This window comes from Thermobia domestica, chromosome 13 (genome assembly GCF_964235325.1).
Source record: "Thermobia domestica chromosome 13, izTheDome1.hap1.1, whole genome shotgun sequence".
Taxonomy (NCBI): domain Eukaryota; kingdom Metazoa; phylum Arthropoda; class Insecta; order Zygentoma; family Lepismatidae; genus Thermobia; species Thermobia domestica.
Window position 1 is genome coordinate 120,432,238 of NC_137466.1, and position 12,941 is coordinate 120,445,178.

The 12,941-nt window shown below is 31.8% G+C and overlaps 1 protein-coding gene across 2 annotated transcripts in view; it reads left to right on the forward strand.

The window, feature by feature from the left end:
• Hydr2 (abhydrolase domain-containing protein 2) overlaps positions 1-11,352 on the forward strand; it is a 52,490-nt gene extending 41,138 nt beyond the window's left edge. For both annotated transcript variants that reach the window (XM_081736338.1, XM_081736339.1), the window contains 2 exons: positions 197-351; positions 4,209-11,352. In XM_081736338.1, coding sequence (XP_081592464.1) covers positions 197-351; positions 4,209-4,375 — 322 coding nt within the window. In that variant the 3' untranslated portion in view covers positions 4,376-11,352. The remainder of the gene's footprint in view (positions 1-196; positions 352-4,208) is intronic.
• Positions 11,353-12,941: the final 1,589 nt, after the last annotated feature.

The following is a 12,941-nucleotide window of genomic DNA, read 5'->3' on the forward strand; positions in this document are numbered from 1 at the left end:
TTCAGAGCCCTTGCATCTCTAGTGATAAGATATATAGGATTAAGCTGCAGTACGTTGACTGCATATACTTCCTTGATTAATTTTATTTATTTATTTTGAAAATTATCATGACAACATTTGCGAAATTTATTTAATGTATGTTTAACAAGGTAACTAATATAATACTGTATACTAATATAATACTTTTCTATTGCAGAAGGGTATATAATTTTAAGTCAGTGCCAGATATGTATGCGTGGAGCAGTTCCAAAAACTATTTAGATGGATTGAACACTCCCATGATATTTATTAATGCCAAAGATGATCCTATTGTGCCTGAAGTTTTGTTGGATCCAATTCGAAAGTTTGCTGGTAAGTGTTATCTACGTTGTGTTTTAGTTTTTACCAAACCATAATATGGTAATAATTTTGTTAACAAATGAATTGCTGTAACTGTTAATAGTTTACATACCCTAAAAGGTACGAAAAATAAAAGCATAGTAGGCATGAGCACTTCCTTTATATTCTTCTTATTCGTATATGACTGCATTTTTTAAATGTGATATGTTTGTAGATTGTTTTCTTAAGGACTGCATACGGGAAAACCTTAATAAAGTGCAAGATTTCAAATCATTCCTATGAGAGGGGGGAGGGGGGCTTAGTCAGTCATGCAATGACTGCACAGTCAGTAACATATTAGCTTTGTTCCTAAAGAATCGTGGTTGAATAGAGAATTTTGAGTTTTCGATAGGAACACCTAACAAATTCGGAGTTCATGCTTTTAATACAAAATATGATAGTTGTAACTGGTTATCTTTCTTCTGAGAAGTGTGCTCACTGAAAACTATCCCAGGAATAATGTTGCTGAGAATTCAAAATATAAGGAAAATCCTGTAGGCATTGAACAATGTTTCCTAAGGGGGAACAAAAGTTTTTTAATGTGGGCTGTATTTGAGAAAATGTGCCATTCTTATACATTCGTATTCCAGAAGGTTGTATATTCAAAACCGTAACAACCGAAAACCTTATGAGTATAAGCTTTTAGGTTATCTATGTATATTCAGATGTGTATATACGCCACCGTGATATAGCGGTGACTCAGTGGTAGAGCGTTCACCTCCGGTGCTTGGGGTCCCTGGTTTGATCCTAGTTCGCGCCGTGTGGACTTTGTGGTGGACAAACACCGTGCTCGTGGGTTTTCTCGGGGTTCTCCCGTTTCCTCCCACTTCCTTCATTTCACCATTTCATTCATTTCTCATCATCACTGTCTCCTTTAGCCTACCCGACATAACCGTGGGACGTAAAACTGAAAGATTTCATTTTTTTTGCCACCCTGATATACAAATCTCTCCCCTCCCCCAAAAATGTCTTTGTTCATCGCTATATACCAGTGCACGGGATGAACTATTTCGGATGCTGGAGTCCCCTTTGGCATAATGTAGCTTCAACCCTGCGTGGCATGGTATCCAATAATTCATCGATAATATCCTGGGACAGTTGATACTATTCGTCTCAGAGCGCTTCAAATAACTGTTGTTTGTTTTCAGGTCTGTGTGTTTTGTTGGCAATTTTAGTTGTTGATATATATATTTTCAAGGTATCTCCGGAATGTTCGCTGAACCCCATTTTGCCTTTTGCAGCTGGTGGCCAGCTTTACCCAATGACATAGTGTCCCATCATCGAATAATATCGTGGCGTCTCAGCATAATTCGCATATATATATATATATATATATATATATATATATATATATATATATATATATATATATATATATATATATATATATATATATATATTATATATATATATGTATGTGTTACTACGATCATCTTTCGAAATTGAACCCCACACTGTAATACTTGCGCCGCAGTATTTCACCATAGGTTAATGGAATTGTGTTGAGTCGTGGTCTGTCGATTGCTTCCACATTCATATTGTCCGAGAATTTGCAAAATCGGCTTTTATCGGAGGCGTAACATGGTTCCGAAAGAGTTGTGGTTTGTTGCACATGCTATGGCTCAATTGTGTGTCTGTGCCATTTGGGTTTTGAATGCAGAGACTTCGTTTCGGCCACGTGTCGATACATTACCTCAATATGCAAATACCGCAGGACGGTTCGAGCTAGGCTGTCAAGCTCGGCTGCGATGTTATTGGTAAATTTGGAAGGATGTGTCTGCACTTTTCAGGCCTACACGTTTCTGATGTGGCGTTGGTCTCTGTGTATTCGATCTTAGGTCTACGTATGTCTTTGCATCTCGTTTGAACTATGCTATAACCCTATTGCTAACAGTTGCTAATGATACATATAAGGCAGTGCTGGTGATCACTGCTGTCATAGTCTCTATCCGGAACTATGCGACCTCGAATAAACTCTTTATTATTTATAGCCATGTGCGCAGTCCATGATATCACTTTGTACTGCATGCTAACACCACTACCCTTGCCACACTCATTAGCCGTAAGATGTGTTCTATTTTCACAAAATCGTGTTACCTTGCAGGCGTCTACTTATGTCAGGATAGTGTGTATCAGCAGTCATGTGTTGACTGTCCTTGATGTTCTTTTTTTGACAGGAAAATATAGGCACCTAAAATATTAGACTTAATATGTAGCTTTATTTATTTATTTATTTGAATTAAATAAATAATGGGTGCAGTGACCTGAATCCTGAAAGCAATTCTATCACTTAATATTAAATCTTCAGCCGTTGTAATGTATAGCACGATGGTCATCCAGAAAAGGAACGTTTTGGTGTGAAATGCAAACCACAAATGTGTACAAATGATTTATGGTACACAAACTGCTTTCCTTATTCTAGATTTCAATATTTTCGCCACATTATTCAGGCAGTTATTATAGCATAATAGTAGTTTTTACTTACATCATTGTACTCTGTTGACACCAGTGTATTCAGCTATGTAATGACAGCGTCTTTGAGGTCATCAGTAGAATATATCGTCTAGCTTCTTTCTAAATGCCTCATGATAGTACTTTGGACAAACATTTTTCAAAGTAGGAAAGGAAGCTAACGGTAGAAATAATATTAAGTAGTTCTATGTTTTGCAATGCGCACAAAAGATTAATCTCTTTTACACACTAAAACAAGTTTTAAAAGGCAGAAAAATAAATTAGAGGGAGAAGAAGATATGAATTAAGTTCAAACCAAATAGGTATTTAAGTGTAAATTACTGAATACCATTGCAATAGTCTGAATAATACAGGGTAATCCAAAATACAGTATATACCAAACCACGTTTAGAGAATACATCTATTATCTGAATACTTACGTGGTAAAACGCTCATAGCAAATGCTTGAAATGACCGTCGTGCTGTCGTAACGCAGGTTAAAAATTGCTTTTCGCAGCAGCATGACAGGACTGATGTTAGCAAGAGAGGACAGTGTTTTTTCCCTGCTTTCTCCATATTTCTTGGTTTGTCACGATAGACCCGTGTCGTTAAAAATCCTTGCAAATAAGGTCCGCGGGCGAAAAACCGAGAGATCTTGGAGACTACAACCTCCTTGAAATTATTCCGTCTCAAATAAAAGTAGCCGAAACCTCCATAGTTGCACTCACAGTATGACAAGTTGTTCCATCCTATTGAAACGACGACTATCGTTCCTCAGGTTTCAGTAAGGCAATATACTGTTCCATCCGTCCTTTACTGTCGAATTGTTCTGTTACCACTACGGGCCATGTCTTTAACGTCTTCAGTCGGCCTAAACTTTCAACCTCCCGTATTGCCATATTGTCAGTATGCCATTTGCATATCTGCGAACAAGCTCTTCCATTCACTGCTTGAAGAATATTCTCTTACTGTGCTGGCGAAAATAATCTTTAACGAGATATTCGAAACCTTACATTAACATGTGCTGTATCTGGTGTTCTATCTACTGACCGTGGTCAGGGAACCAGTTCAGTCTTCTTCCTCCCATTTCTTTGTTATCCACCCCTTAAGTGGGTCAGTTTATTTCCAGCCAGAGAGTAGGGGGAAGCTGTCATACTGACAGATAAATCACACCGACACGTCTTATATTCGGTATCCTTGACGAGTTTTTATATCACTTGTATAAGATTTCAGCCGCTGTATATGTATGTAGTTGCACCATTATATTGTAGGTAGCACACACAAATGTCTGAATATAATACATTATATTGTAAAATCCACTTAAAAACTTTACATTTCATGTAGTTCTTAAACAATATTTTGATTTATTTTCGTTCCAGAAAATCACAGCAGAGTGGTGTACTTAGAGTTAGCTCATGGTGGCCATTTGGGATTTTATGAAGGAGGTCTGATGTACCCCAATCCAGTTACATGGTTAGATCGGACACTTGTTGAACTTATAGGTGGACTAATTTACGCCCATGCTCACACTCTGAAGGTTGATTAAGCATTAATCTGTTGCAACAGGGTAATTTTGCTTAAAAATTTGTATTTACTCGTACAATATTGAAAATTGATGGATTAACAAACGTTAGTGAGTTGCTGAGGAAATATTTCAGTAGCTTAAATTGAGACGGCGTTGAGATTCATTGGAAAAAATGACACCAAGTTGTTCCGAAATTTTATAGTTATGTAATAATTTTACATGCAGGAAGCTTGTTAAGTGTTTACAACAGAAGAATGGTTTGTCACAAGATAATCGTGTAAAAAATCTGTGGATGACGTTGTTGAATTCTGTACGTTATCTATGAAGTATGTTGTTTGATGTGCTTTTAACTATTTTGTTTTTAATGCTAGGGTCCAGTATGATTACATATACTGTGTTTGAAATGGCTGTGATCCGTTAATGTTTTCGCATAATAATTCTTGATCAGTTTTTTTAATACTTGTTGTCAAGTTTAGATTCGCCATAGGGAAACTTCGAGAGAAATGAAAATTGAAATTGTTTCGAGAAGAGCATTTTAAAATAATTCGCAAAGCGAAATGATTTCTTCATTCCACATGAGGTACTTACGTATATGTTTTTCCACCTTTTTCTTGTTTTGCATTTACGTTAGTGAATGACAATAGTCAACGTTCCTGTGTCTGGGTTAGTGAGTTTAGTTGTTCTTCGCTTTTTTTTTTTTTTTTTTTTTTTTAATTGTTATATTAAATGTACAGTCTTTGTTTGTGATTACCTATATATATATTCACAAGTTTATATATACCAAAGATGTATACTTTTTTTTTGTGAATGTTACATTCACGTAGTAAGTATAGCTTGTTAAGTTATAAGTGTATATTTATTTTCAGTGGTATATATGTGTATGTTGAAAAGATGTGATTTATTTTGTGATGTGCCTTATTTCATTGTTTTGGTAAACGAAAGTTAGATTTTTTCAGTGTAGAAATGGTGATTTTATCCTAAATTTTGAAAGCGCATGAAGCTTGCAGTATTTCGTATAATATATGAATTTAGGGAGTTCGTAAAATTGAGAAACCAGTAATCGAAATTATAAAGCTAAATGCTTTTTTATGTTTTGTGTCTGTAGTTCCCGTGTATTGAAAAAGGCTTAAAGTGTCATGATAGATTTTAATTTGGTATCTCTTCTTGGATTTTTAAAATTACTTTTAAAAACATAATTTTAATTATTACTATTGTAGAACTGGTTTCAATAATGGATGTTGTTGCTGACAAACTCAGCTCTCAACTTGCGTGAGGTTCTGAGTTGTAGAAGTTTGAGATTGCCAAAATTAGAATGATATCATAAAAACAAAATATTATTAAGATTGATGTATCTTAAATATTGTTATAAATTATGTGAAATCGCAAAGTAAAGTTTCTTTTCTACTCAGGGAAGACATAGTTTCGCTTTATACATGTAATTTAATACACGTATTAAGTGAATTTTTTTACAATATCAAACTGATTGTTCTTAATGGAGGAATTTTGTACTACAATTTTTGTGGAAAGCCGACAGTGTTAATAATAAGGTAATTTAAGTGGTGCAATTTTATATCTCTGATTTACACACAATTTCCATCCTTTTTTCTTCTTCTTATCTCTGCAACGTACTCCCGTTCCCACTAAAAGAAAAAATCGGCGTTTTTCATTACTATGTAAAACAAAGTTCTCTGGTATGTAAATATGGTTCATAATTTTTATCACGTGTGGAAGTTTTTAAAAAATGACTGCATAGCAGATTTCAGAAGAAAGGATATTTGTCGTTAATAGATATTTTCCGTTTGTTAATTGTGAATCAAGTTATATCATGATTATTGAACAAATGGAACCGTAAGACACTAAAGATAAACAAGTAAATTGTGGAAGTGCACAGAGCAGTTTTAAAAATTGATACTGTAAAAGCTGCATGAAGTCAGAGATCTGGAAGAAGAAAGAAAAAAACAATAATAATAATGGACTCGTGTTTGGAATGGATTCCAATCAGCACTAAGCCATTTAATTTGTTTCCAGAGTGTCTGAGAACAGCAAGTCTTTTTCAGAATTCCAAAAGAAGTTAATTATCATATCTTAACTTAATATTTCTCTCATTTAAATTGACAAGCATTTATTTATATCACCTTAACAGGCATTTCCTGCAAGAGAAAATATGTTGATTAAGATAACCAATTTTGTTGCGTATATAAATTGTGTATATATCGAAAAATGAACTTAGTGCTGTATGAAATCCATTTTACATAGAAAACTTCGCAATCTTAACGAAACTTAAAAATACTTCTGTGATTCGCACAAAATAATAGTAGTACGTTCCATTAAAAACATCATATTTATATTTTAGGTGCATAATTTGTCCCGTAAAGTTACAACGAACCATAATATATAATGCTTAAACATTGACATAAATGTTGACCGCTGTGCAGTGTTTTGAGAAAACGAAATTTTTAATGAGTGTGGGAAACTTAAACAAAAATGTATATTTACTTCGAATATGTCATTGGACTCTTATTGTTAAAATGTACAGTAAGCACAAAAGGAAGATACGTATCCTAAAATGTACCATCTGTTCGCTGGTATTTCATGTAACAGCATTTATCCAGGTTAGCAGATGAGAAATCAAAACTAAAGTATACGAAATCGATAATTATAATATAATATGGTAAAGTTAAGAGTGTGTAACTTCGTAGTGACACAGTTTAAAAATATCCCGCTAATAAGTAGATTAAAATTTGGACGAAACATTGCTTGTTACTAAAAATTATCTAAATATATGTATTTGAAACAAAATAGTTTATTTATTTGCATAGTATATATATAAGTTTCATATTCATGATTATACGTTGCGTTATCAACGAAATGTTTGTAATCAGTAATAGATACGTGATAATAGTTCAATGATGAAAATGTTGAGAGTAATATTCGACGAGAGAAGATATATTGAGATGCTAGTAAATAATGTAAAACTGTGGTACAATGTCAATCTCTTGGAATTACCAGTTACAAATCTTAAAATTAATTAGATTTGTTAGAGCGAAAGGTCACCTATAAGATTGTACTTGGAATAAAACAATTCGTAAAGAGAAAAGAAAACAAAGAAAAAAGTTTCTACTCCGCACTTTGTTCAAATTCTATTATGCAGATTTCATATTTTAAACTTTAGCTGAGTCCTTCATCAAAAGTTACGAAGTAAGAGATAAAACTGTTAATAGGATATTTAAAAGGATACAACAATGAAGTCTCCGCAGATTATACATGGGAACTGTCAAAATTATCCTACCTTGGCAATCACCTTCAAAGACAATGGGTGCTCCCATCAACTGGCACAGTAACGAATCGGATTTGACTCATCTTTGCAGTAACGAGCCAAAATCGATTAGCAACTAGTTTATCCATTTTAATTATCCACTCTTCCAGAAGTTGCTTCTCCAAAATATTATTCATCTTATATACACTAGTCACTTCATAGTCATACTTTTCAAATTTTTTGATAGACCTAATACAGTGAATTTTCATTTGTAGTATCCTTGATGTGTTCCTTTTAATCTAACCTAACATTTATATATATATATATATATATATATATATATATATATATATATATATATATATATATATATAATATACATGCTGCTACATATGAGCACGAGCTTCAAGTTTAACATTTTACTAGTTAAAAGTTACTTCACAAATAAGGCAGCTTCTAGAAGTGTGGAAAACTAAAGTGCATAAATCAGGTAAATTTGGATTCTGACCAACTTTATAAAAGGTGGGACGTCCTGGGTTAGGTAGTAAAGTCGAACTCAACATCGGATCTTTCTTCGCACTCAAAGGAGTGATAACAATAGCAAAGGTTTCAACAATAATGAGAACAATAACTAATTGATAGAGGAACGGAACATGTTTACCTGTATGAGAAACGTTTAAAATACATTTTTTTTTTTTTCCCTCAAAACAAGTTCACTTTGTTGAGATCACCCTTAAGTTTAATGCTAGGAACGTTTCATATAATCACCTTTAATTGAGGAGCAGCCCGCATCATGTCACTCAACTCAACTACGATTAATAATTTATGAAGCCTGTGTCGTTCTGGTCTATTAAATATCTTAATTAGCAGTTTTATTTCTTCGTAGCTAGTGATAAAAAATTCCGACATTGTTTGAAATATAAAGTTGACGTCATAGTATTTGAACGATCTTGGAAGTTTTTTAAATTTTTAAGTTAATTTTACCGTTCCAGCGCATTATAAATTTTAGAAAAAAAAATATGTATGTGCTGAAACCATACTTAGTTACATGTACAGAATCCCAAGTAACTTTTTTTAAAAAAAATCTTTACGTGATAGCAGGGCCCGCAGATAATTTTTCTGTGGGCTAGCTGGCCCTCTCTTGTGGGCGGTCCTACATAATGGAGCAGTTTGAACAAAATTTTGTGAGTTATTAGTATATGTAGTTTGCTAGAAGGCAAGACTTACTCTAATTTATGAATTCGGTCAGATTTATAGTTAATTTATTAGAATATAATATTAACAGGGAAAATTGTATTAAGACCTATTTGACTGTGTCTGTTAACTTCACGTATATAGCTTTCGTTATACATTAAGGTATAGTTATACAATGTATTAACATGAATATAACTTCATTTTAATATGAAGAAATATTATCGATAATTGTGTTCAGAAAAAGTCTATCTATTCTTCTCTTTTTGAATTTTCTGTACTGTTCGTTCATATGTATATGTGGAGTTTTTAATCAACCAAAGATAAATCTTTGTAAATTTTTACTCTTACATAAGGATTAACATATTTTATCTCCGGTTTTTAACGAAAATCCCTTGAAAGAAAAATAGGCGGCTATTGCTTTATGTAGGCTCCATATATTCATGGGATTTTGTCAGAAAGGCAAGTGTACTCCAATGTTCTACAGTTTTTATAATTGATGAATATTAGAAACATAATCAAACGATATACGAATTTACAAATGTGCATATACTATAGATAAAGCTTGCTTTAAATTGTTGACATATAGTTAGCTTTTTCAACGTCTTTTCGTTGTTCTGACAACACTCAGTAATGTGGATTATTCATTTCTAAATTTGTAACTTGTAATATGCTTTAAATTAAAACTGATAACCGTAAATATATATCTAACCAAATATTTCTTAAGTTATTTTAATCAGATTTAGGTTAAGAGTTTTATTATTATTATTATTTTATTTTAAAAAGTGTACTTCATAACGTTCGAACTAAAAGCTTGTGTTGATATAATTTTTCTGTTTTATCGAAGTTGTGAATATAGCAGTGCTATATTGAAGAATGTTTATTCATTCCAATTCTGCAGTTAAATATTCCTTCGTAACAAATTAATTAAATGATTTGTATGTCTAGTCATAGTTTTGGTTTTATTTTTTATTTTTTTTATTTTTCTCTTTCTTTCTGTTATAGATATTTATGAATCAGAATAGAATAAAAATATTTTTTTTTTTACTTGACACACAACATAAAGAGAAATTATTTCAATGAAATTTTTGAACATGCAATTTATGTATTTAAAAAAAAGCTTGGTTTTAGTTGTATATTAATTAGTACTTTTAATAAGTATCTATCGATCGTTATAATTATTTTTCATATTTGCTAATATAGTTTCTAAATTTATATAAATGAATATACTTTCACTCTAGTCTGTAGATGTTACGTATTTACTCCTGTTTGTGAAGAATCGTGAAATAGTTGGTTAGTCTCTCGAGACTAACTTCTGGTTGGACCTTGACATAATAATAATTTGTTATTGAATTATGTGGAAGTGAGTCTAACCAATTTATATATATATATATATATATATATATATATATATATATATATATAGAGAGAGAGAGAGAGAGAGAGAGAGAGAGAGAGAGAGCAGCAAGCGTAATTTATCTAAAATTTTGTCATTAACACTGTATCAGGTGTATGTAGAAGAGGGAACTTTAAGAGCTAATGTGTAAGAATCTCTAATTTTGATCTAGAAGGAAAGAAATTGTGTAAATAGTAGCAGTTGATGCTAATTTAAATATGATAAAAAACTGAAACTTGTAATTTCAACACACGTGATTTCAATGTCTGTTATCACAACAATCCAAATCCTCATTGCTACTGGAGTAAGTTACGAAATATGATTTAACATGAAGTAATTGAGTATAAATTTATTTATGATCTTAAACTTTAAATCGTGCAAAATCGCGGATTACACACAGCATATCGATTAATATCCAAAGAATATCGAAAACTAACAAAAAATATTATCACAATTTAAAAGTATTTGTGATTAAAAATCCTTAGTTTAGATTTTATTTTGATAGGCTTTCTCTTCAAATAAAAAGCCCTTTATCCTTATTTTAAAGTGACAAGTTTAAGTATACTTGTTTAAAGTGATTTTTGAAAACAACCTAAAGTGTGCCATTTAACTGTTTTTCATTGTAAATGTACGCTGAAAAATAACCTGTTGACTTGCATTGGTTATGTGGAACAAATTGCGTGGAAAGTTTCCATGTATCATCTCCCGAACAAGCTGATTTCCAGATCTGGTTACAATGATAAGTTAACTCAAAGTGGATAAGTAAAGATTTACTGCATTGTTTTTATAACTACAAATGTAGTTGAAGTATTGAACCGCTACAAGGCATGCTTGTAGAAAATTAAAATATACAAGTTTATCCTTTGTATGTAATAAATCGTCCGTTTAATGTGCCAAATATTTATATGTCCATTTTTTCTCAAAAGATTTTCTTTTTGTTGACTTTTTTTTTTTTTAAAAAAAAAAAGAGCCTGTAGTTACCATATCTATCTAGTGGTAGAATTTTTTATAAGACAATCAGACCACAATAATACAATCACTTAAAAGAGAAATCACATTTTGAGAAACAATTAGAAAAATTTAATCCCGCTTTTTTGTGGTAAAATATTTTATATTCCATTATATATTTAAAGAATAAAGTTTTAAAATTTAAAATACGTTTTTCAGGTACCTGTTTTGTATATTTGTAAATTTTGAAATTTTAAGTTCAAGGTATCTTGATCAATTTTTAACATATATCGAAATTATTAGATTTTTAGAGTAATTGTGACAATAACAAAAAAATTTCAACGTGAGAAAAAGAACATTAATGAGCTTCGGAATTAAAGTAAACGTTACAGGGTGAGTGAAAAGTATGCATTCCTTGACATCAGTATACAAAGCTTAATATGTAGTTGTGTTAACTGCTGGCCAGCCTAGCTTTACAAATTACAGAGGTGTTATATGAGCAGTTTAGATTATACATGCTGTATTTGGCTTATATACTTGTATGTCATTGGTAAAATATCTAGAAAATTTGAAGATAGTGCTTTAGTAAAAGATTACAGTGCTGTCCGAAGATAGGAATTCACTACTCTTGGAACTTGGAAGCAAGTCACAAAGAATATCAACGATATGCAGATACTTTTAATTCATCCTGAACGTAAAATATAAGTATTACTGTAGTAGTGTATAAAGAAATAATATATTCGTGATCTTGTTTAGTGACAAAAAATGTCACAAAGTTGATTTTTTAAATTATGAAGACGGTCTGCTATATATATATATATATATATATATATATATATATATATATATAAATCGAACGTTCTGTTTTTGCCAGATTATCAATTAGCAAGCTCCAATTTATGCAAAGTGGTAAAGATAGGTCTTCACTTTGTTTTCATTTATGAATCTCTTGCTTGATAAGCTTATTAGTCATAAAAAAGATTTTTAAAAATAAGAATTAACGAGATCGGGAAATCTGGGAAGCTGTATAACTTCCCACTTCTACTTCGGTAGATCCTTGGTATGTCTTTCCAGTTCAAAAATTCATGAAGTTTGACTTTCATAGAAGCAGCAGCAACACTTCGTCGGAGATGCATAAGTACAGACACGATTTTCTGGTAAATAAGAATTCGTAATTTCGTTATAAAAATACGCGTAAAGCTGTTTAAAATCGGTAAAAAAAAATTAAATGTAAGAACCCTATTTTCGTTGGCAATTACAAGTAATTACCTTTTATTTCACCTTAATTTCCACTCGTCAATCATCATGACATGATCTCATGCATGACTATATTAAACAATATTTGAGCTTTTAAAAAATAACACTAAACATCCCCATTGAATAAAAGTATCATTTAAAGAAAAAAAAAAACACAAACAGAGAGAACATTAATAGAAAACAATAACTATAGTGTTAACACGTAAACATTGTTTCAATGTTTTTTGGTGTTAAATATGTTCTTTTGTCGGTAAGTATGTAATTGCAGGAGAGAGTTCTTTCTGCACCAACATTCAAAACTTATATGTACATTAGTTGGTGATATTTTCCAGCTTTTTCTAAATGCTCATCTAATATACTCCATAGACAAATGACGAACTAGTACTCACGGTCAAGTATGAAGAAGGGAAAAATAATGGTAATGAATAAATCGTAAAAGCGTCGAAAAATTGTCACTTTTGCGTAAATTTTGTGGAATATCGAGATTCGTTGCAAATTTCGCTAATTCGATAGAATTTCGCGTTTAATCGCAAGCGTTG